The sequence below is a fragment of the Triplophysa rosa genome, linkage group LG24 (assembly GCF_024868665.1).
Source record: "Triplophysa rosa linkage group LG24, Trosa_1v2, whole genome shotgun sequence".
NCBI classification, from domain to species: domain Eukaryota; kingdom Metazoa; phylum Chordata; class Actinopteri; order Cypriniformes; family Nemacheilidae; genus Triplophysa; species Triplophysa rosa.
Genome location: NC_079913.1, coordinates 11,087,139 through 11,114,336, shown reverse-complemented (window position 1 = coordinate 11,114,336; position 27,198 = coordinate 11,087,139). Strand labels below are relative to the sequence as shown.

The 27,198-nt window shown below is 36.6% G+C and overlaps 1 protein-coding gene across 19 annotated transcripts in view; it reads right to left on the bottom strand.

The window, feature by feature from the left end:
• magi2a (membrane associated guanylate kinase, WW and PDZ domain containing 2a) overlaps positions 1 to 26,762 on the bottom strand; it is a 190,778-nt gene extending 164,016 nt beyond the window's left edge. For 9 of the 19 annotated variants that reach the window (XR_008961905.1, XM_057323690.1, XM_057323692.1 and 6 more), the window contains exon 1: positions 26,303 to 26,761. Coding sequence is in view for 18 of the 19 variants with exons in the window: in XM_057323690.1 (XP_057179673.1) it covers positions 26,303 to 26,585 (283 nt within the window). In the remaining variant the exon portion in view is untranslated. Of the gene's footprint in view, positions 1 to 26,302 lie in introns of all 19 variants that reach the window. The other 10 variants (XM_057323685.1, XM_057323686.1, XM_057323683.1 and 7 more) reach the window with 5 other exon arrangements.
• Positions 26,763 to 27,198: the final 436 nt, after the last annotated feature.

Genomic DNA, 27,198 nt, shown 5'->3' with positions numbered 1-27,198 from the left:
GCATTGAGCCTACATGAAGTAAATACTGAATAAACATTTACATTTACATTTAGTCATTTAGCAGATGCTTTTATCCAAAGTGACTTGCAGAGAGTTCAGGGAGCAATAAGCGATATGTCATACAGAAGTAATAATACATATAGGTGCTACTACAAAGTTACTAGTTTCAACAAAAGCCAGACCAATACCTGTTGAGAGAACGAGAGAGGGTTAGTGTTTTGTTTTTTTTCATTTTTCTGTCAAGTATTCTGTCAACATGAACTAAGATGAATAAATGCTGTTAAATTTTTTTTATTGTTAGTTCATGTTAGCTAACGCATTTATTAAAGTGAACAAATACAACCTTATTTTAAAGTTTTACCGAAAAAAGTCTCTTGTAAATCTGCGAATTGTCCTTTTGTCATTCCACTCGGAGCACTAAGCCATGCCAACAGAGACGTGACAGGAGTGTTTAGACCACACCGCACATACGCAGACCGACACCGCATCCTTCAGCCAACAAATTCTGTATAAAGTTTTCATAAACCGCACGTCGTGATGGATTAAATAGAACCAGGTGCTACCCATGATTTCATTATGAGGTATAATAATCATCTTTCACAGCACAAACCAGCTGTCCTCTGAAGTTCCTTTAAAAAGGCGAATCATCCATTGAGTTATTCAAATAAAGGTTAGATTCTGACTAATACAAATGGCATCATAAAAACTCATCTGCACGTAGAAGGTCTCTGCATGCCTAATTTAATATGTTCAGCTAGCAGACTCTATGACTTTTTGATACAAGATTATACTGCCAGAATGAAACGTTTCCCATTAGACTTCGTGGGTCATTTTCGGGAAATGACGGCTATGTAGAAGAACAGCTCAGCTGCAAGTGTAATACTGTTTTTTAACGGGATGTTAACAGTAAGTAACTAATATTTTATACACAATGTCACTGTAAACATGCCTTTTGGAATTACACATTACATTAAATGATCTTCTGTGTAAGTGCACTTACACAGAAATGCCATGCTTTCATTGTTTATGTAGTTTATTTTCCATTTTTGCTATAAGCCTGAACTTTCTGTTTAATCTTATTATGCTGCGACATTTACCTGCATTTCCCTGCCTCAAAATAATGGTGTGATAGAAATATTAGGGATATTGTTTTCTGACAACATGTTTTGAAACAGAGGTTCTCTAAAAGTCTATTTTTTATTCATGTTTAATTTTAATGACCTTGTCTATCTTAAAAGTTAAATGATTCCCTTTTTTTTCAAAAATCATTTTTACAAAATCTTTAACAAGATGTTAAAAAGTTCAATATGAACTGATATCTCGAATCAGATTCTTATGGGAAATGGTATCCACGCTAATTTTATAGCTATGTAGTCTGACTGTATGTCAACAATGGTCACATTTGTGTCAAATGTAGGTCTTCCGAAAACTTTTAGAACAAAACAAGTCAGAGGCGTGGGTTCTTTATTTTCAAGTAAAAAAAAATTCTTACTGGTTTTTGCTTATTCATGCTTAATTTTATTAGCCTTGTCAATAGTTTCCTGACGGAAAATAAATTGGCGTGACAAAATAATATTTACATTTACATTTATTCATTTGGCAGACGCTTTTATCCAAAGCGACTTACAAGTAGGAGAGCATATAAACATTTTGTCAACACACTAAACAGTACCGTTAGTTTACAAGGCCATGATACTAGGAGGATTAAAGCTGGAGTAAGCAAAGGAGAGAAAGAAAACTTTTTTTTATTAATATTTGCTGGCTAAGGCAATAATTAGCTGTGTTTGCTTTGCCGATTGACCCGTAATGGTCTACTCAAAAACATTTAAAACATAACTGGGTCAGCACAAAACATGTTTTACAAGATCAATGTCATGGGTTAATAATAATATTAATTAGGTGATTAAAAGGCACAGTAAAACTGAGTAACAGTACCATCACGGTCCTGATACTTCAGAAATGAAGTGAGAAAAGATTTCTTGAACGTTAGACATTATTAAATTAACTGAAATAAACAGATAATTAGAATGAAATTATTCTCATACAATCTGACCGTTACACATACTTTTCTAAGAAAAACAACACATCATAAAAAGCAAACCCTGCAGACTCATCTTTAGTCGTCAATCATTTTGTATTATTTTTAATATATCCCAGAGTGTGAAGAATACAATGTTATTTTCCCTAGTGTAAAGTTAGATATCTCTCAAAGCCTTGTCAGATGGATTATGAGTACAATAACAGGCAGAAAGGCCTTGAATATGTGGCTTAAATATTTACCTGAACAGACATTTAAATGTGTTAAAAACTGACTGAAACATTTTGAGATATATGTCTTCTAAATGGGCTTTTTTGCCAATTGTAGAAGAAAGAAAATGTAGAAGAGTCATTATTTACATAATGTTGTTTCGTATGACACCGTGTCTACACCAGACAAGAGACAATAGAACGCATTAGAACCCATAATAATTTTTAATTTTGTACCGATAAGAGTACCGGATCGATAAGTGGTATCGATAAAAGTAGTAATACCCTTAAAACCTTAATGATACCCATCCCTACTAGAAATGCAATCAAAAGTTATTGAAAGTGAAAATATAACTTTAATTTATACAAAACTTCCGGATATGTAAATACAGAATCTGGCAGGAGATCTGGTTTGAGAGTTCTTTTATTGAACAAACCCAGTAGTTCCACTGGCACGATACTATTTTTGTGTATTCTAGTGCCAGGGAAGGGTGACAAGGTTGGCACACTGAGAAAACAACACAACCTCATACACAGAAACACACCCACACAGAAAATAACAGGACGCATATAAAGCAACTGGCATAAATTATAACATTCAGAGTTAGCAGAGTTTACCAAGTTCTATAAAAATATATATATATATATATATATATACACTCTTTTAGGCATCACCATGGCAACTTCACAGGTATATGTGGAGAATATATTTTAGGTCAAGAAAAAAATGTTAGGGAAATCAATAAGATCTGAGAAATAAGCACAGGTAGTTGAGAAAGTCAAACGAAACACGCACTATTTCAAAGTGACATGTTGTTCAGAGGCGCTGAGACATTATTATAATCTTGAGGTTTTTTAGCACATTGATATGCATATTTCCATTATAAAACAGACAATAGTTCATAGTGTCTGGTGATTTTCTGTCCAATCTTGGCATTTTATGAGTCCTCCCTCGCTTAGAAAAATAAGCTATTAATATTTCTGCAAAATAATTATCTGCATGGCTGAGACGGCCCTGAATCAACTTGCGCGTGTGTACGTGTGTGTGTGCCCTTGTGTGTGCGCGTGCATGCGTGTGTGTGTGAGAGAAGAGATAATTGTTTAAGGTGTCTGTGTGTGTTTGGTAATGTCAAAATAATAATTTCTAGTCAACTACCTACTTAGGCAGTATTTTAAGGTCTTCACAAATAATGCCATCCCAGAATGCACTGTGGCGAGCTTTGTGAACCAGCTATATATGCAAAGAAAAAAAAATATATAGTAAATTCAAATAAAAATCAACCATTGTACATGGAATCAGTTTGGGGGTCAACTCTCATAAGTGGACTAAAAAGTCACTTTTAAACCAAAACTAAATCACTAGTTAAGTAAACCCATCAGAGTCGGCAAAAAAATATGCAGCACACAAAAAATATAAACGCAGAAAAAGAAAACATTTTCGAACAGATTTTCAGTCTACGCATTAAAGATCTCCTCAGGCCGCCTCTATTACAAATCTCTCTGTTTGACATCATTGTTGTGTGACTCCTGGTGCTGCTTCAAAATCCACAGAACCATTTACAGCTTAAGCTTAATGCCAGTTTTACTCGGTACCATGACAACCAGACTCAGCAAGTGTGTGTTAGGGGAGTCAGGAGGTCATATTTACTTGGGTCTTGCATTCAACTTTAAATCGATAATGATAATATGCCCCTTAACTCAACCATTACCATAGCAACCAAAGACACATGAGCATAGTCTTTAGACACTAACAATGGCAATAACACGGCATGTTTTTGGGACATCGCTTCTGTCCTTCTGAACCTTCATATCTCCATATTTAATGTTTAAACATAGTATTTAATCATTTAAAAAGCATGTGTTTTTTTCTATTTACTGAAAAGCAGTGAGTTTGGATATCGAAGGTTTCAGAAAGACAGCGATGACATAAAACAATGACGATACCGTGTCTTTGTACGTGTAGCGTGGCATTCTTCAAAATACGTTTTTCTTTTGAACTATCATGTATGTACCATGACACATCATACATGGGAATTAAATATTTCTGGCAAAAGGATGTATTTGACTTCTACTTTAAACCTTTACTAAGCAATAAATAAAACAGCTAAGCAAGCAAATGACTATATACAGTAATTTCATACTGTTGGTTTTGAAATATCTGCGTGACTCCTCGATAGTTAATAGGAATACAAATCAAAAACAACAATTATTTTAATGCTGCATGTTTCCCTCGAAAAGCCTAGATTGACAAACACGTTTGAAATGTAATATTATTTTTTATATTAACGATAATATGATTGTTATACTTATACAGTAATATTATTATTTAACAGTAATATTATACAGTAATATTTATTATTTTAAATATTTAGAATATTTACAAAATATTACACAATATTATAAAATATTTATATTTATAAAATTATATTATTTTTTATCATTTAGAAAATATTATATATTTATTTAAATTTCTCTTTTTATTAACTGGCAGAAATATCATTACCTTAGAACACAGCAGGCAGAAAATAATTTCTTCATTTTCAAACCCCAAATGAGCTCAAGAAATGAAATCTGTTATGTGTGGGGGTTTAATTGTTTAAACCCAGAAAAGGAACAGAGAATACAGTTTAACACACAGCATGCTGTCTGCTTATAGAAAATGCAAGGCCTGGTATAGGCCTACTGTATTCAGTATTATTATCTGTAATACAGAAATGATTCTGAAAACAGATTATGAGGAAATATAAAACAAAATAAATATTCAGAAATGTCAACATTTTGAAGAAAAACGGAGATATCACATATTGGTTATATCGGCCAGTCATAGTTATGGCTAAAGCTTTTCTTATTTTTCCTCACTGTTTTGATTCTGCTGTGAAGTTTTATGTTGAGGGACACACAAGGAGGGAGATATTCAATCCCTGAACCGAGTCTGAAAGAAACATCTTTTAAATAAAGGCACTGGCCTCGGCAGATCCAGAAATCTATCGACATGAAATAGCATTAGCACCGGAGGGCTGCCATTCAGTTTAGCAGATGATTGTTGTCATCTATTCAAATTGTACAAAGACAAGGTCATGGGTCTATGTTCTTCAACAAATCCAGTATAAAAAACTAGCGAGAACTTTTGACAATCTCAGGATGTGGATGTATTTGTGTACTCCAGCATTTGAAGGGCGTGTTGGAACTGTCGGTTTAAAAAGTGTTTATAACAGTTTTGATATCTTTTACAATAGAAACAGCGATTAATACAGTTTGCCTGCTTAAAAGTTTGTATATCAATAAATGTGTGTGCATTTCCTTGGGTGCTGTTTTAAGTAGAAATTTCTGAAACGCTATAGAATGATGCGAGTTTGTGAGAAAACCCACAACTCCAATTTCTGCCCGTGAGGGATGTCCATGGTTACTTGTATAAGCATTCGCTCTTACACTTAAAATAAGTCTAAGACAATATACGTTAACAGCACTGCACATTGTCTCTTATCCTCTGCAAACGGGTTGCAACGTCTTTATTGACAATTAAAATGTTACTATTAAAACACAACCAGTGTTTCTCATTCATTCATTCATTCATTCATTCATTCATTCATTCATTCATACGAGTCATTTGTCCACTAATCATACTAACATTTGCATTTTGTTTCTTTAATGTCATTTTTCATGTGTCGATCAACTGAATGCCTTTATGGTTGGAGGTATCAATTTATGCCATATAAATTTTGAATGAAACTCTATTCACTGAGTTCTAGATTTCTTTCTAGATTTTTCTTTAAAGGAAGCACCTAATTAGCTAAAATGCCTGAAGCTTTGTTTTTTAAAACTACTGTTAATATTACAAAACAAGTTTTTCTATGATCTCATAATTCCAATTTCCACTTGTAAGTAAATATATCAACACAGTTTTTAAAATATGCACGATTCCTGTCTTAAAGGAAAAGTTCACCTCAAAATCAAAATTGTGTTATTTTTTACTCACCCACATGACGTTCAAAATGTTTTAAGACCTCCCGGCGTCTTCGGAACACAAATAAAGATATTTAGGTGACATCCGAGAGATTTCCAGTCCTCCTCATAGACATCATGGCAATAGTATAATATATATAAATAACACAATTTTGATTTTGAGGTGAACTTTTCCTTTAAGATCGAGAAACACATTTGACATTTAATAATTATAATCTTAGGTCACTATACTTAAAATAACATTATTATTTATAATGGTACAATTTTACATCATTTGAATGTATCCTCTAAGTATCTTTCTCTTTATATTAACTGGCAGAAATATCATTCCCATAGAACACAGCAGGCTAAAAGTAATTTCATCTATGATGTCATAATTACATTTCTAAGTGCTATTCTGAGCACCTCTTGCATTTTTACACAACTGACTCTACACATCCAAACACACACAAAGAACGAGCTTTAATTGACCTCTTTGAAACCGAGATGGTCTGCAGGGATGCCCATATACACACACTTTCAGTCCAGCAGGCTGTTCCCAAAGACCCTGCCCTATTTCTCAGCACAGGGGCAGACCTGAGAGGTTCATTCAGTCTAGTGCAAAAAAAAAGAGATAGGGAAGGAGCTGTCTGAAACAGGAGAACTGTGGGTTGCAAGGCAATACGTCTTTGAGACATCTGGGCTGACCACAAATTCAAGGTTCAAGATGTAGAAAAACATACAATTCCGAAATTGGCCAATTATTTTATCCAAAGTGACTTTTGGACACAGCATTCAAGGTATACACCTTATCAGTTCATGGAAATCGAACCCATGTTGAGATACAAGTATATGAATAGACCAAATATGAGTGTCTACATCCCTCTAAATAACACCCTCTCTTTTATTCTCTTTATCTGCTTTTGCCTTCTTTCCTCTTTGTGTGGCCCAATGTTTTGCGATGCTCTTTGCTTCCTTGTGGAGGCTTCAACAATACAAAACATCCCACACCTGCACGCTTTCATAACCCGCAAACATACTGGAATCAATTTGACACCATTAAAAGCGAGCGCATCGGTGACATAGTGGAGCTAAAATTAGTAACCAATCTCACCGAACCTCTTTTCACAGTGGCGCACATTGAAGACTCAATGATTATAGCCTGTCTGGAGTCTGAAGATGCTGACGTTGAACTCCTCAGGTAGCACATTAAGGAACGCTGAAAAGAACAGCATTTCATGAAGCAGTCAAATAGATTACAGTACTGAACATGCAGGCCAGGTGCCGTGAGGTCTGAAAAGCAACGGGAGAATAAATGATACCCGGTATATAGTCGGTGTTTGTTCAGGCTGGGCATGTATCTTGACTTTACAGCTTGACTAGAGATGTTTCACAAATACTAGAGCTGTATATAATATTACACTGTAAAAAACATTCCGTAAAATAAATGGAAATTTTCTGTCAGCTGAAATATACCGTAAAATATTCGTTTTTTCCTGTAAAATTACAGGATATAAGGATATATAATAAATATTTTCCCCAGTTTTTCTTGTAAAGTTGCTGTCTTTTTCTGTAATTTTACAGTTTTTGACCGTTGAAATACAGCTAAAAAAAGCTGTAAAAAATAAAATATTTAAAAAAACGGACTAAGCTGTAAAATGGCATGTTATCCCTTTCTTTTTCTGTAATTTTACGTTTGTTTGACCATATTTAAAAAATACATACGAAAGTCTAAAACAGTATGAAACAGAAAAACAGTAAATATCTGTAAAAAATTACGGGTTTTTTTTACAGTGTGGGCAATAGGACCAAAAAGGTAACATCATTATAAAAACGTGCAGTCGGAGTTATAATACCACGTATCATTTTGCGTTGATGTCAAGCTTCCATCATCTCTCGAATGCACGTCAACCAGAGGCTTGTTTTTCCGGCTGATGACGCAGGCGTGTCATAAGTCCCGGTGACAAACGCTGCATTTTTCGTTTTGTTCCAATCAGTGTTAATTTCGTTAACGAAAACTATGACGAAAAGTATTCGTTAACGACATGTTTTCACCGACGAAAACGAGACGATAACTAAATAAAAATGAATGCATTATAACGAAAACTGTAATAAAATATACTGACATTTTCGTCAACTAATAAAAACGAGACGAAAATATTCTTGTCCCACCTGGCGGACATCAGTTTGCGCGCATGTGCTGCTTATCTCATATAAACGGCAGAGAGAAGTCTCTGGGAGAAGGGGAAGCACAGACATGTATTCTGTGTCTCCACGCGGTTTACAAAGCGTCATATTTTCCTTCACGATCGCCGGTAAAACGCCGCAAACTTGAAGCGCGACTGCAGGCGAGTCACCCCGAAACACATTACGAAGGCAAGCTCAAAGGTTTTTATATGCCTATGTTAACTTAACACGAGCTGCTGCATAACGTGAAATGCAACATAGAGTCAGCCAAAAGAAACCAGCGCTGTCCTCTACTGATTATAGAAGTGATGAAGTGAGTCAAACTGTACATTCCAACCAAATATGTAACATGTTTGCATGACTAAAGAAATGTAATACAATTTATATAATATGTCTTTTTGAAAGCTATTCTCATTCATTGCTGTCTCAAGCAAAGACAGTGCAGCTCTTTCTTCAAAGAGGCATGCCATGAGCCAATAGCCTTTGAGTGTGAGCCCTGTCAGAGCGTTTCATTGGTTGAATGAACTGAATGAATACGCCCTACTTAACGAGTCAATTGAGTCAAATGGGATTGAACGAACTGGAACATTTCATTAATGGTCTAATATTCTGTGTTCCAACAATGCAAATCTAGTTACTGAACTTTTCTGAAAATAAAGGTAATGACCTGGTTTAATTTCATTCTAAGGTGAAGTAAATTATGTCAAAACAGTTGAATCTTTGTATGGAACATTTAATTACACCAAGTAAATGATTTAAACCATTTAGATTTTAGTAGACTAAATATAATGTATATTTATTCGACTAAAATGTTTTTCATATTTCGTCGACTAAAACTAGACTAAAACTAAAATGATGGGGTTGACTAAAATGTGACTAAAACTAAATTGCATTTTCGTCAAAAGACTATGACTAAAACTAAATCAAAATTTGCTGTCAAAATTAACACTGGTTCCAATAGGATCGCGTCTACTCTTGCGGAAGCTTTCGTCACCGTCAATTGCCGGAAAAACAATCCTCTGGTTCAAGCGCATTTGAGAGATGACGGAAGCTAGACATCAATGTTAATAGAGCTGTCAATATGGATATTTCTCTTAAACAAACACATCGATTCCCTTCAGAAGAACTTTGTAAAGACCACAGAGCCGTGTCGAGCCGTTCTTTGATCGATGGATGCATTTTTGGAGCTTCAAAAAGTCGACACCCATTCACTCCCATTCTACCGCTTGGAAGTAAAATGATACGTGGTATTATAACTCCGACTGCATTATTCTTCAAGAAGAAAACCATATTCAGTTAGAATGCGTTGAGGGTGAGTAAAACATGGGGAAATTTTGATTTGGTAGTCAAGTATCCCTTTTATGGGCTATTTAGGCTGCTTCAAAAAGATAGGAATCAACTATGTGTATTATTTTGGCCTTGTTTTACACAGGGAGCATTGCATACACAGTATCCTACAGTATGCAGAAAAGGCAATCCTAAAATGCAATGCGACAACCTCAATGAAAAAAAACCGAATGCAATAGTCATAAAAAATATTCTATTCATTAATATTGATTATTAATAAAAATGATAATGACACTATATTATAGTTATAATTATACTAAGTGAAATAGACCACTTCACACCAAATTTGTGTGTGCTCTTAGTATGTGACAGCATCCATAACACAACATACTGTATGACAACGAGATGTCTAAGTCATTTAAAGTAGCGGTACACATGAGTAGCGGTTGATCATATAATACACATAAAAGCATAGCAATATGACATGTTAACTACCAATAAGAAGGACATACAATAAAGCATGCATAGTCCGCCACCAAAAACACTGTAACAAAAAGGAAATGGTCCACTAATAGAAAAACAAAATGGAAAAATGACAACATCCAAAACTTAAATTAAAAGGCACGATTACCTTTTGATATAACCATTGCTTGTTTTACTTTAGAATATGTATGCACATTAACTGGACTAGCCTAAAAAATTCAACTCTTTTAGCATGTTTTAGCATGAACCTAATATTACAATACTATTATTGTTGAGTTCTGTAAGCTTCACACGAGAAGCAATACTTCTGTGCCATACATTAGTTACCACGAACAGAGACGCCTACATAGACACTAGACAGCACTACAGCATGATTCAGAATCAAATTCAGAGCCTCTCGTGGCTCCTAAAAAGCATTAAAACACTTCATTATAAAAACAGAAATGCATCATAAAACAGAAACTAATATCAGAACATCATAAACCAATATAAAACTTTCTATTGCATTGTAACTTTTCCTGTTTTATGGGACTCTTGGAGTCTTGGAGATATAATAGAGAATATCTATAATGGTTACGCTATTGACTATAACATTCTGACATTTCTCTGTGTATTTTCAAACCTTAATCTCTCTCTACTTGTTTTGCACTTCCTTTCCTTCATCTCCAATAGGAGCACAGACCAGCTTAGACCAGTAATGCAGTACAGATTATATTGTTTTTTCTTCTTCTTTTTCTGGAAATTACAGAAGCCTCCAATTTGCAAGTATGAGTGTGTGTGTGTGTGTGTGTGTGTGTGTGTGTGTGTGTGTGTGTGTGTGTGCGTGTGCGTGCGTGCGTGTGTGTGCCTGCACATCTGCATTCACACACACACACACACATTTTTAAACAAAGGGCTCCATCTCAATAAATTGAGATCCTATTAAACCTTCTGACCTACATAAGTCAATGGCTCAACTTCTCCAACAGCATCGAATATGAATTTCAAAACCTGATTAAAAGAGCACGAAAAAGTGAAAAGGGAGCGAAATTAAAAAGTTCAGACATTAAAAAAACAAGCAAGACCCTTTTAAGGCCGCATTAATATTCTCTCAATATTGAGCAGAAAGTTTGGAATATTAACATGGCACACAGTCCCAGTAGTGTGTCCCAAAATAAACTGCTTACTTGCGTCTTTCCTACTTTGTCTTTCCTACTTTGTCCTGCTTGTGAATGTTCCTTCCGTAATTGTAGTACATGCTGTGTATTTATTATTTAGTGTTAACTGTAATATCCTAGGGTCACAACTGATATTGTTGTTGACTTCGTAAGACCATGTGTCACTATGTAAAAGGTTTGTGTTACATTTAACCCCGTTTACCAGTACTGTACACACCTGTGAGCCCACATTGGTTAAATTCAATAACAATCCACATCTAAACCAGGCCCTACTCACGCAAACAGACACACAGTATAACACTTGAGCTGCCTTACACAGGGCTGATTGGGTTTACAAACACCAGCATGCTGACAGTGAACACAGGAATGAAATGACAAGTTAAAATAAGAGGACTGAGCCCCTCTCCCACATTTCATTAGAATAACTGTGCGTTCCTTTCATGTCCCAACAATAGCGGACCATTGCTCATGGTAATATATGCAGATATGGGCTCTTTACGGGGCGCAAGTACCAGTCCAGCTATTGTAACTCATCTTTAACCCAACACTGTAGCTCATACAAAATTCATCCGGCGCCTCCTCACATGCGTCCCAATTAATTTGACAAGAACAAAGTGGCAATGGAGCATATTAGCCAATCAACAAAGAGAATTTTATCTCGGTATGAAAGGTCAGGAACTGAAGCAAGCCTGTCACCTGCCTCCTCAGTCCGCAGCTGCAACAACTTTATTTGAAAAACAGAGGAACTAAAGTTCAATAGTGACCCTCAGAGGTTGGTACCGCGTACAATGTGTGTCCCCAACGTTAAATGATTTCCAATTAGGGTTGGGCCGAAAGATGATGACATCGTCCATCACCGATGGCTGACAGCCATCATGATGTTGGGCCGGCATCGTGATTCCCCTTGCATGGTGCAATTTTCGTCATCAGGAGGGTCCGCGGTCGTCCGCACATCCCATCCGCGTACAGGTACAGCACATTCCCAAGACAAATGTTGACAGCCGAGTCCACAGTATGACATTCTGCGCATGTGTCGAGCTCGTCCATTCATGCTTATCCGCAGTTGAGTATGATTTGGAAGCTGTGTGTGTGCGAGACAGACGTAGAAAGTGAACGCAAACAGTGAATCGTATTAATGCGCTCACGTTGTGTGTGTGTAAACTTGTCAATGACGACCTGAACTGTGCGCGTCCGCAATGGCAGCGGGAAACATCAGTGCCGCGTGACCTGCGCAGTTGACTTATCACACACACACACAGCCTACACTGGTGGGCTCACGATCTACTCATCTTTCCACATGAAATAACAACCGGAAGAAATTCCAAATTTGCAGGTCGTACATGTGCTAATACTTGTGAAAAAAATCATGCTGTCTTGAAAACTGGTCGCTAGGGCTGTCACGATTATGAAATTTGATTGACGATTAATTGTCTAATAAATCATTGCGATTATGGCGATTAATTGTCTGTTTTGGGGCTTTGGCGATTATGACGATTAATTGTCTGTTTTTGAGCTTTGACATTTAATTCTCATTCATTTTTGATTCAGCGATTGAAATGACCATATTGTTCTGAATACAAGACTATGTTTTTTTCTTGGAAATACATCGGAAAAAATTGGGTCATCATATATTTAAGGTTTAGGCTTTTACCTGTCAATAATACAACCACCAAATACTTGTAAATGAAGTAAATTGATCAGGTGTGAATTGAAGCCACCATTAAAATACTATCAGTCATAGAAAAGCTTCTAGTCTGTTTTTTTCTCACTTGCAAGACTACAGTAAAATTTTACTTGTGTGTTAATGAAATTTTGGTAGACTGGTTTTCACACTGAGATTTGCTTAAATAATATTAAATTGTACTGCAGGTTATTTTATGGTATATGTTTTTTTTTAGGTGATTGTGTTGTGGTGGTACATTTTACAAGTATTACCATGCTTTAGTAACAATATATACACTAAAATATGCAATATGCAGATGCACTACAGCTCCCCCTAGTGTCTTCTATAGAGATGTGCGATAATTGCGATGATCCGAAATCATCGCGATGAGGTCAAACAATCGCGATGAGACGATTATTTAATCATCGTGACAGCCCTACTGGTCGCAAAGTGTGTTTTGGTCGCAGTCTAGAGCACTGATATAATTGTTTTTAATGTTTTGGCAGATGACCATCTAGCAAACTGATATGCCCCGCCCCCCCCGATGTCATCGTCCATCACGATGTTTCACTGTAGGCATCGTCCGATGCCAATTTGGTAGACATCGCCCAACCCTATTTCCAATGAAATCTCAGCAGCTGTGACATTGGACAGACATGTGAGGTCCAGTAACTCTTACTGAAAGGAAACAGTAAACCAGAAACCTTGGAGAAAAGGTCCAGACAGATTTCAAAACAAGTCCAACGCGTGCATGCCTTGAGGTGTGCATGTTCCGTTAAGAAAAGGACAAACATAAATAAAAAGCTAAAAAACAAACGCTACAGAAAAGAAATTGATATAGTGGACCATGTTCCTAACACACAAGCACAGTTAAAGTGATAGTTGAAATGAAAATTCTTTTCATCATTTATTCACCCTCTTGTCATTTCCAACCTGTATGACTTTCTTTCTTCTGCTGAACACAAAAGAAGATATTCTGAAGAATGTCGGAAACCAAACAACGACGGGACCCATTGGCTTCCAATGGTTTTGTGTCCGTACAATAGATGGGTGCAACCAACATTCTTCAAAATATCTTCTATTGTGTACTGCTGAAGAAAGAAAGTCGTACAGGTTTGAAATGACAAAAGGGTGAGTAAATAATGACATAAACATTTTTTTAAAGTTTTTGGTGAACTATCCCTTTAACAGTACCCTTTTTGTGTACATCATTTGCATGCCCAAAGACACAATGAGTGTATCTGCACACACAACAATAAGGTGGTTATGACTTGAAAGCTAATAACATGTTATCATGTCATGTAAACATCTTAAACAGTATTATGTTTAAGCACTTACTGACAAGTTTCTAATGCACAATATGCTATGGTTAGTGTCTAAATTCAGACCATTGCTCCTTTATTAAAAGACAGTGTTTTAAGTTCAAACCCTGCCCTCCATTCAAACCCTGACCTCCGTTTGAGCTTGCTTACTTGTTGCGGGATAATCAACAGTTTGTTAATCATGTGAACAATGATAAACAAAGATTCCTCGGGTCTCTGCCAACAACAGGACTCATAGCAGGTAATACAGTAGCCCTTAATTAAAAACATACACATGCAGGGAGGGTTAAAACGTGAGAAAATGAGATTAAGGTGGAAAAGAGGAGTTTTGAAAGATAGCAAGTCAAGGGGAAGATACTGTAGGCGTTTTATTTGCGAGTCGACACAATGTGGCACTTGATGTCCTGTTTCTAAAAGAGAAACTTCGACTCAGCAGAACAAAAGTTTACTCCCTTTTTCTAATAACTCTCTAATGTCTAATTACTGAAAACCTTTCAGTCAACCCCTACATACTCACAAACACACTCACACATCTACCACGAACAACACAAAAAAGCAATCTTTTAACAACACAGACCAACAGACTTACTAAGAGAAAAAATGCTTAGTTTAATGGATATGTCAGCTGTGTTTTATTTAAAGCTACAATGTGTTACTTTTGCCTCTCTATCGCCATCTATTTGAAACATAAAATGTGTAGGTTACTGTTTGTACTGACCTTTTCGTATGTTAAAAACAATTGATATTTCCTGCAAAATTCAACCAGACAGCTCAAATTATAAATCGTTATTATAAGCTTACCATTGTGAATCGTGGTAAGGTAAGGAGACCGTTTTCAACACTTTATGTATATGCTCATTAGCTGATTTTCGTTTGTTTTTAACAAAAAAAGTTATAGATTGCAGCTTTAAGTAACTCTTGATAAGTTAATTTGGCACATGAGACAAATGTTAACACATAGTTACAGAGCTGCAGAATTATCGCCTTTCCGTTGCAAAGCACAGTTTGACAAATTATGACAATCTCTTCTAAATCTCTAGATGAGACAAGTGTGAAATTACTGGGGTCTTTTAATCAGAAGAAACATCTGAGAACCAGGAGATTTAGGCAAAAGTCTCAATTTGTTCTTTAAATTGCCTAGAAGACACACTTGAGATATGAAAGAGATTCATTCATGATTGTCTTTTGCTTTTCTAGGCAGATTGAATGCTGACACATTAAGATCGGCAAAACAGAGCAGAGCAAAACAGAGAACTCTTGAAGTTCAGGTTCACGTGACTGTCCTGGTGATGTCAGAACGAATGGTTTCAGATGTTGCCCGTTTGCAGGACTTGCTGACCACCACAAACAGCTTGGTGCCAAAATGGTAAACTGATTTCCACAGTGAAAGTACAGGAAGAACGTAGAAAGAAACTAGAGCATGACTTTATTTTTGCACCGGAGGGAGACTGCAGAAGAATCTGGGATCTTTTTACGATTATTTGGATGGAAAATCGTTTTATTTTCCATCAAGTCAAACCTTAAAAAAAAAGAAAGTAATTGTGATGCTCAGCACTAATATCTCACATGACAGTGGATGATGGGCATCAATGAACATCTATGTTATTTATGCATTTGACATACAGTGACGTCCATACTGTGGCACGGTATACATTTTATAGGTGTTTGTGCTTCCTGGGATTAAACCGGGAACACAATGTGTCAATTTGCCTGAAGTTTACCAGAATGTGGTTATGAAAAAAAATAAGGGATGAAAAATGAGTAAATATTTTATTTCTACACCTTTATGCAGGATTTAATTATAAATCACAAATCTTGATCTGAAAGCAAGTGGGAAAATGATGTTCATTCCATCACAATAACAATTAAGCTTGTCACATCTGTGGGGTTATTAATCATAACTACGGGTAACAATGTTTTTGTCACTCAAACGTGGAGACTTCAAGTGGAGAAATTAATCAGTACCTATTGTCCTCATTCACATGGAAAAATCCATTACACATTCATTACAGATTGTGTAAATATTGTAATTAAACTTAGCCATTACTAGTTTGGTTCATTGGAGAAATTCGTTAATTTGTTAGTGTGCTGAAGTTTGACTATACGTGGATGTAGCAAAGTTCAATAGAAGGGAAGGAAGGAGGCGGGAACCGGCGAACATTCAAAACATTTAATCAAAATAAAATAAACAGCATTAAAACAGGCCGGCAGCCCCTCACAGACGACTGCCGGCCACACGAACATAAACAAAAACTTAACATTTCCGGGCCCGGTCCTCTCTCGCCGTATTCTCCTGCCGTTCGTCCTTTTATGCTTCCGCTCCTCCGTGAGAGATATGAGGCCGGAATGACGCCCAACTGACACTCATTATCAATCGCGTCCCGGCCTCGCTTCTTCCTCCCACGGCTCTCGTCACGCCTCCCTCGTCACAGTGGACAAATGTTTTGAAAATGTTCCTACTTGTGAGGACATTTTAGATGGTCCTTACTCTTTAAAGGGCTAATAAATCTTATTTCATGTACAGTAGTCACATCTTGACATTGTGTGAGTGTGTGTGTGTGTGTGCGTGTATGTGTATGTGTGTGTGTGTGTGTGTGTGTGTGTGTGTGTGTGTGTGTGTGTGTGAGACATGATCACAGGCACATGAAAGGAGGCCATTCTACCCTTTCCATGGCCATCTGTAATTGTTTCAACCAAATAAAGTACATACAAACAGTTCAGCCTAACCACGCACAACCTCAAAAATGGATATTGACTGTTATCCTTCTTTGTGTGGTGAGTCATCAAACTACTTTCTTGGGTAAGGAAAGAACATTCAGAGAACATTCTCTACTGTGCAGCGTTTCACTTTTCACAACTTGGTTTTCACTCTTTTTCACATGTTTGTTGTCAGTTTCAAATAAACAGCCAAACATCATAACGTAATATACTGTATTAAATGCAGTTCTTTGAAACCTTTGCTTTAAAGGGGTGCTGCAACGGTGTGTCATGCATTCAGACTTCTTTACAATGTTAAACGTGCTGTCTTCTCATGCTTAACATGGTCGACTTGTCAAAAAACGAGTTGGGCGTATTACGTAGTATTTCTGTGCTCGATACACTCCCCCAGCGATTGTACAGGTTTCGGAAAGTTTTTTCGAACATATAAAACTGTTTCGTAACAATTTTTCTTAGTCCCTTATTGGACAATTCTCCCGGAAAAGCATGCGGCACGCCCACGCGGCAGCAAGGAGAGCAGGAGAAGGAGCATGCGCAGACGTCACTTTCACTTGTGTGCAGGAGAGAGAGAGAGAGAGAGAGAGAGCGAGAGAGAGAGAGAGAGAGAGAGAGAGAGAGCATACAGTACGTTCGCGAAGTTCAGGTGTTTGTTTGTTCACTGCATTTGGGTGATGAATGTTATATAAACGGTGGATATAACGCTGGATTTGGAGATCATTTGAAACTGATATATGGAGCCGTCCCAGCGCTAAAAGATGCCGGACATGAACCGCATGCGGTGAGTGAAACTGATGTCTGTGTTTTGTTGGCAATGGGTGCGCACGTGCTTTAGTTCAGCCTACCCCTCCCCCCCGCACGCACCGTATGCTTTTGGAAATAATCGTACAGCTGTATCTATCTTTTATAAATGTGATCAAGCTAAATACTCTTCGAAGATACGAAGTATGCAGTACTACTCTATAGGTACTCAAGATTAATATGAGATTGGCAGAAACCGGGTGTGTTAGGGCCGCTTTAAAGCTGCCTTTTTTATTAAAACAAACAAAAATCAGATACTTTAAAAGTAAGTATTCAAAAAGTTTCTGTATTTAAGAGTTTTTTATGCAAATAACATGTTTTATTTAAATTGTATTATTTAATAACTTATTATTAATTAACTAAATATACTATGTTTTTTTGTCTTTAATCTGTGCCTCCGAGCCAGTGAAAAATTGAGGGACAAGTAAAAATCTGGATTCAAAAATAAATGAATCTAAATAGTCATTAATATGTAATGTGGACAGTCATACTGCATATTAATGTGTGTGTGATATCATAATCATGATGATTTTAAGAATATTTCATGGATTAGGTGGATTTTAAGGTGGAGTCTCAAAGTGGCAAAGTAAAATGTGTTTTTTGGGGGGTAATTTTGGGTAACTTTGCCATTAGCCTCAGTAAAACATGTTCTTACACTAAAGTGTGTACACCCTGTGGGAGTGCCATCATTTCTTTGAGCATTTTAGAAACTAATTAGTTTTGATAGCGCATAATCTCAGAATTACAAATGAAGGCAGGGAACCGAGCATACTTGAGTGACAGCCTCATGAGGGAAATATGAATCACCAAGCACAAATACAAACAATGCACACTTTCCACAACAAACTAACAAGCCTCAGAAGACTCACTCAAATGATCCATCTTTCTTCTTTCTGTTGCTGCTTATGACGGCTATCCAGCGACAACAGACATGATGTCTGACTCAGGCACGACTCTCACAGATCTGACATCAAATCTCTTTTCATAATTTTCTCCACATCTGTCACAGTAATGGACACGCAGGGGTCATATACAATAGCAAGTTCTCAACATATGGGAGCATGTAATTATTTTTTTACTTTTTGCATCTCTTTTTAAAATCTGAAGAGATGGGAACTCCTCACTTTCATCCAACACCCTAAGCACTCTTGTGGACAAGACTAAATAGCAGATTACTCTTGCATACTTTAAGATAAACGATGTAACACACCTTGAAAGTTACCACAGATCTAGCTGACCTATACCTGAACTAAACTGTGAAATGTCTTGTCAGCAGGTGACTGAATTTGAAGTGCAATGAAACTGACCGAATTGTACTTGCTAATCTGATAAATTCAAACTGATGAATCGTACGTCCTAGAGCAAGGGTACCTGAACAGGCAGACAGCTATGGAGAAGTGATAAATTGACACGGCTGTAGGGAAGAAATGGAGCTTTACACACACACACACACAAGCAGAAAATGCTACTTAACAACTGAAACTGCAGAGCAGACAGACTTGTAGAGTAAGCTGTTATCATAAAAGTGTGTTGCGAGTGAGGAGAACTGCTAAACGCACCTGAGCAATATATTATAATTTGAAGAAAGTGGCAAAATGAAAACCACTATTTTCTGTTTCAAAGTTTCACATAGCATCTTTAGGTTCTAGTAACATAAAAATTTCAAATCCAGATTTTGATTTTAAAAGATTTATTATAAAAACTCATCATTTTTTCCCCAAAATGCAATAAATCCATAACAATTTTTTTTCAAAATGCAATGGAATTATTGAATCAATATAAAAGTAATTTTTCATATTGACATTGTTGAAAATACACAACAAAGTGAGTTGATCCACAGCCTCTGAACTCAATACAATAGAAATCTTACATACAGGCACTGGACTAAAAATACATTCAATCGGTCATCGCTCCTAAAATGAATTCAACGGGTCATCTTTTTAATGCTATAAATTAGTGCCTCGTCTTCTTAATCTCCTCACGTAAATGATTCGATTTCGACGGTTTACGTTTCTTCCCCTCCGCAGAAACCAGCACAGCTTCATCAATGCCGTCAAAATGATTCATTTTTGTGTTTGTTTGTTGAACACAAAGTACAAAGTAGATCAGGGAAACTAGGAGCCGACCGTATTCAGAGCGCCGCCATTACTGTTTACAATGCGTGGAATGGTGTGCTGTGATTGGTTGAGCGGATATATCGCATTCTGCAGAGAAGTGAGACTGGCGTATATTGCGGTTTGGAAAAAAAGGGAGAAAACATGACAATAATACGGCGGATATCGCATTTTGCTTAAAATTAAAAAGTGACTTTTCAATACCGACCTGATACAATACTGATTTTGGCAGAAACTCTTTTTTTTAAAAATGGTGTTTATCGCGTTTTGGAACCAAACTCTTCATATATAACAAATATTTACATAAAATACATATAATGTACATTATGTACTGTATAAAGAGAAATACGTATTACTCATATTCTTAAATATATACATCTATGTTTATGTATTTATATATATATACATATAAATATAGACACACACACACACACACACACACACAGAGGCATATGAAGTAAACACAAACATTTATTGTGAAACCGATTAATCGTGATTTATTGATTCGACCTCAAAAATGTTTAATAATCTGTAATCTGTCCTAATCTGTTGAGGCACCTATTAAAGGTTCCAGTTTGAGTTTTTGATATATGAATCGTTCACATGTGACACTAAGCAGGAAGTGAGGAAGTTGTAATGTTGTATTGAAATTAATTATATTGTAAGTTTAAATATATTATTATTTTTAATACAATCCATTTTGTAATTATAATTTAAATTAAAATAAATTAATAACTCTGTCCATTGTGTATACTGGGTCATGTGGAATAACAAAAAATAATGATCATGAACATCTGAATTCGTGCAAATCTGGCAGGATCACATGGATGAAAGTCACTTCATTGACTACAAATAATTAGAAGGACAAATTTAAATGGTAATCAAATGTGCTCTAGAACTGTTTGCTTTCCTAAATTCTTCAAAATATCTTATTTTGTGTTCGACAAAAAAATATATAATAATAACTTTTCCTAATATGGTAGCCAATGATGTCCCAGAAATGTCAGCTGCCAACATTTTTCAGATATCGTTGTGTTCATCAGAACAAAGAAATGAACACAGGTTTGAAATTACTTGAGGGTAAGTACATGATGACACAATTTTCATTTTTGAGTGGAGTATCCCTTTACATTTAATATACTGTATCTCATGTACTGTATATCATTTATTTATCTATCCCACTTGAAAAACAGACATAAATACATGTTCTCACAGCACGATGCAACAGAACATGATTGAGGTGCTTATGTCAATACTGACCCTTTGGCTGAATATCATTTGGCTCTGTTGACCCAATCAAACACACTCTTACTGCATCACTCCTTATTCACTTACCATTCAATTACACATAAACCAGAGCATCCAGGATTACACACAAACGGATTCAAGACAAATCCAATAAACCACAAAGAAACCACATGATGCCCTCCTACAGTAGAGGGTATTAAGTGAAGCCATGTATAGTTTGGTTGATGAGGTTGCTGTAAGAGAGGTTCCCCATTAAGGTGTCAAACATCCTTAAAAACAAATCTGCTACACAATTCTATAGAAGAACTGTTTTTGGCTGCATGGTTTCAAAAGGTTCTTAAGGGTTCTTTAAGGTAAATTACAGTAATAATTGGCATTAATAAATTGCTGACTGTTTCCTTCACTGTTTAAATAGAACTGCTAGGCTACGTTCACATTCAACCAGATAAAACAGAAAACTTAAAGTGGTCATATGACATGGATACAACGAATATACAGTATATTGTTTGTTTTAGATGTGTTTACGGTTAAAAACGCTGTATTTTCCACATACCGTGCATGTTTTTCTCTCCTCTTTGCCCCGCCTCTCTGAAACGCGCAGATTTTATACAAAGCTCATGGCTCTGAAAAGCGAGGTGTGCTACGATTGGCCAGTTAACCAGTGCGTAGTGATTGGTGGAATACTGCAAGCGTGTGACGGAAATGTAACGATTCTTACCATATCTGATACATCAGGACAGGTACGCCCACCTTACTTGCGTATACATTTGGGCGGTCTTAGTCAAATCATACCACGAACTGACGTAGATATGTGGGGGTGTGGTTACACGAGGCGTTTCAGGCAGGTCTGGGTGAGCATTCGCTTTTAGATAGAATGCATCTTTTGTTCCGACACTTTCATTTTTGCAATTTTACGTGTCTAATACATGCATGAGCAACTTATAACACACCAAAGACACAGAAAAACACGTATTCGCGCCATATGACCCCTTTAAAATGCTGAAATACCAAACCCAAAGACAAAAGCATGGATCTGCAATATTTATGTAAGACTGTATTTCACGTTTTTAACAGCTCCATCAAAGTGAATCTTAAATTATCTGGATAACATCATGACTGTTTCACATGATATGAAATCATGTCTAAAAATAACTACTGCTTGCTTTCAATAACGTTTGGTCTACGTTTGGTTTGTGCCAATAGGGACGTTAGTAATAATCTTTTACTTTAAAACTGAATCATTTCTTTAACCGTGAGCCCTTCAGTGAAGGGCAAGATGCAACTATTTTAGATTTATTTAAAAACTTAACAGCTTTAAACTTTAATGAAAATCATAATAAAAAAATGAATGCAGAGAAATCATAAATAACAAACACAAATAACATTCAGACTTCAATTCCACAAACCAAAAAAGCAATAAATGTCTTTCAGATAACTAAAATGTAAAGCATCTCAACAATACCAACCATTAATAGTATTTGTTATATCTGCAAAGATCCTCTATTAGGAAGTCATTAAACGTGTAAACAAGAAACACATGGGCTTACTGCTGTTATAGTTTCAGAAACACCTGCTTCAACCTGACAAGCTTAAACAGATGTTTGAGTAATGACTCTCTATTATCCTGAACTACGAACCTTCTCATGGGTGTCGCAGCATGCAGACTGACAATACGTAAAGTGCTGAGGGTGGAAGAGGACCAGCATTACTGACCTCTGCAGGATTTCTGTCTGACTGCGTAAACATCATTACTACACATGAGTGTCGGGATGCCATACGTGCAACTGGAACCTGCAGGGATGTGTGTATGAATGTGTGTTTATGTCTTGGTAAGACAAGTATTAATGTGACAGCTAGATAAAGAAATTGAGAATAAAGATGAGATACATCAATACATTTCTGCCGTCTAGACGGGGTGGAAAACATTCCTTCCATTCCTGAGGCTAGAGTATGTTCAATTCCCAGAGATATATCATTCACCGCAGTAGGTCCTGCTCCTTTATAAACAAACACTGCAGTGGACCCGCTGCAAATAAACATCAATAAGTGGTTCTTCATCTCTATGAGAATTTTATTTTCAAGAGTAAAAATGTTGCTAAAGTGTTCAGACAATTTTTTGAGAGCATTGCAGATGCTGGGGTGTTCTTGGGGGGTGTTTCTCCACATATGGAAGTCAATGGAGATCAATTATTATTGAATAATTTTTTTTATCATTTTTGGGTGAACTGTCACTTAAAATCTATGTACAGTCTAATATACACCTTCTTAAGGTTTCAACCTGGGAAGCTTTTTAAACGGTATTGATGACATTTACATTATTGACTCTTATTGGATGCTTTTTATTCATTATTTTTGGTCCAAGTAATCCATTCAAAAAAATATTTTTTCTATACAATTATTTGGTTTTCTAATGAAAGAAATTAATATGTTGGCAATTATATTTTTGTCTACAAAAGTTATATCAAACATTGGAACATACACCTTTAAATTAAAGGATTCATGAGAAACATTTTTGTCAAGTGATCTCAAACTTTTGACCAGTAATGTAAGCTCAAAATGCACATGTGTTGTTCTAAATCTATACAGTATATAACCGTTACACTTAAAGATCCTAATATATATATTTCTGTCCATTCATTTAGTTGGCTAAACCACAGCTAAATTCATGCACCGGTTTATAGACACCACAACCGCTCCTACATGATGTCATGCTTTCTGGGTGCTTTAATAAAGGCCCTAACACAAATCTTTTCCAGATTAAAAAAAGCTTTTTGGTTAATGCTGCAAACCCACCAATCTGAGTTAAACTGTAACAAATGGCACCCTGTACTAGCAAATGTGTACTTGTCGTTGTGATATGCCATATCCCATGTGTCATGTAATTCAGGTCCTTTGCTGTGCTTTACATAAGCATCTGGCCTAAGTTACTCCCTATCAAAATTCTCCCAGATCTAGTGAACCAAAGCTATTGAAAGTGGAAGGTCAGCGAGTGGGTGGAGAGTGGAACATGAAACAGAGTGAACAAGGTCAAGCAGCGCAAAAAAGGAAACGACGGACCATTACGTGTTTTTTTTTCAAATCAATTCGGTGGCATGATTGTAATTACACCTTCTAATCTGAAATTAAAATGTACAATTATAACTGGCGGCTGAGAGATGATAATTTATGTCAACCGCATATCATTCCTACCCCCAAGGGCGTGCTTGAAACCTAAATACAATAATGTGATGTACCCAAATTATTATATCGTAACCAAACTACATTTAAAGGTCATCGCAGACACTCAAAGTGATTCAGAATGGTTTTGGAAGCTGGTGATAACTGAAAACTTTCCCAGGTCATCCTAAGAGATTTAGTGTGGATGTGTGCGTGTTTCGAAACCTGTTATTTCACAGATGAATGCTACAGATATCTCATCTTAGGGTACTTACCTAGGCATCTGACCATACCAACCGCAGCTTGGTGTCTGCCCTACAACTGTGTGTCCAATGAATATCAAGTAGGCCCCTGTTACAGCACTTATGAAAGAAAACTGGTACACGAAATGCTTCAAAATATATAACCCGATCAACTGGCAATGAGACATTATTTGATATTTCGGTTAGTTTTGTGTATGTGTGTGTATTTTGAGTACATATTGTGTAACATAAGCTGTATTATTGTTTTTTAAATTATAGGTTCAAATACATTCTGATCTATACACTGACCATAAAAATCCCATATGCATATACTGTAAAAAAGAGTATCGACGTCGAAGTCGGGCACTGTGGACAAAGACATAATTTCGACCCATAAAAGAACTATCACAAGAGCACTAGTAGCAAATATGAGAACACAAGGTTAAGATGCTTGATACAAAGTTTTACTTAAAAATGTGCTTGTTTTTCCTACCAAAATAATAACAGGACAGCACATGATTGTGGATCCTCTGTAAAGCTGAACAAGCATCGCTCGGCTGAGGTCAAAACAGGGCAGGGTTGGCGAATTAAAATGCGTGACTTGAAATTGACTGCTGTAATAAAAAAATGCTGCATATAGGTTATTGATTTTTGTTTTTTTGCTGTGTCTACAGTAAAAGGAAAGAGGTTATATGCAACCAAATAAGATGACAATGTCAAGCACATCCTCTCTGAACTTCAAGCTCTGTGTTTAGTAAGCGTCTTCATCGAAGCTTCTTTTAACAGATTTTAGTCAAGCTTGTAGTGTACTCCTATCCAGTAAGTTGGTCTATGCGTCGACTAAAAAGAATGTCTCGCACAGATCCTTAGCCAGTAATCTAAAAGGGGCTAAAATGCTTACAATTATGCACTAAACAGAAGGAATATATTATAAAACACGTAACTGCCGTCATTCTTGACAGTGTGATTGTGACGTTCAGATAAAATCCTACTGGGAAAACAGCGATGTCATCATGTATTTAACAGTGGCACACACCCACAAAGACCAGATTAGAGTCTGGCAACATAAACTCAAGGATAACGGAAAGATAAACATTTAGTCTCAACAAAAAAGATCAAGTAGATAAATTGAGTTCCTTTATAAACAATAGAAACCCGTATTATAGCAGAAAAACTGAATAGCATTATGACGTTGTGAACCCAATAGCGACGTAAAGTCCAAACAGTGACGTCACGCAGCTTTGCGCTACCGCGTGGATACGCCCCCCTTCCACAAGCATAACAACTCTGCTACTGTAGCAATAAAAAACTACCAACTTTCACCACCAGAATGCGAGCAGTTGTGATATGTTTACAAACACACTGTTATTCACATCTTATGCGACACTGGGGAGCAAAATAATACACAATAATAATAATAGCCTACGCAAACGACACTCATTCATTAACGCATGTAACCACAAACAGGTGTGACGTTAACGAATATCCTACTTTCCGCCAAAAGCGAGTTACACGCGAGACTATTAGTTTTTGTTTTTACAAAGTATCAGAACTTGGTATTACAGCCACACTATTACCATAAATAAATAAACAAACAAACGATTAAACGTTTCAGCAGGACACTGAAAGCGTCTCGAATTGTTCCACTGAGGTGGTCTTTATATCACCAATAACTCTTAGTAAATAAATTAATAAACTGTCTTATTTAAAACATCTCTGAAGTCCAGTTTAAACTCACCTTGTTTGACACACTTCAGGCGGACGGGATCTTTGCAGTGTCTGATCACAGCCCACACATCCCTAATGGTCAGTCCGGCTACTGGCGTATCATTTACTTCCAGAAGTAACTCGTCCTGGTTGAGTCTGACCCTGTCCAGTTTCACTTCCCCAATAACGGGGAACTGTCCATTCTCTGCGCCCCCCTCCAACTCGAACCCGAGTTTACCGCTCGGACTCCTGGACAACACAACTTCATGGACTCGGTTGGTCCAGTGACTTTTCTTCTTAACGCTTTTGGACATGTTTGCAGTTGTTAATGTGTCAGGAGAGCAGCCATGAAAGCTATCCGCGCTATCGATTTATGTCCAGGCGGACGAGTAAGTAGTTGTACGATCAGTTTCTGTGCATGGCAAGAGTCTCCATATCAGCAGCAGATCCACAGCAGCCTCTCAAAACTGCCACACTCACTGTAACTGTGATGTCTTTTGAACCGGTTCTTCTTGCAAACGGTTCGTTCGAGCCGATTCGCAAAGCGTTTGTGATTCACTTGACTATGAGGGAGTACTTTGGGACAACATTTGTAAGAAACTATTATGTATAAAATATAAATACAACTAAAATATTTGTAACTTAAACAAAAACATTAAATATTTCATAAAAATATTTCGTTAAATAGCCTGCGTTAACCAATATGATTAAAACGGCTTAAAGAGAACTTCTGAAAAAATAGGAAATGAGCTAATCAGAAAATCCTTTTTTTAACAGTTTAGTAAAACGTTTAACATTAAAAACTGAAAGGAAAATACCGAATATGGATTCCTGAGCACGTCTTTTAACGAGTCAAGGAAATGATTGAACCGTTCGAAAGAACCGACTCTCAAATGAAGCGGACTTCTTCACGATGCACTGTAACGG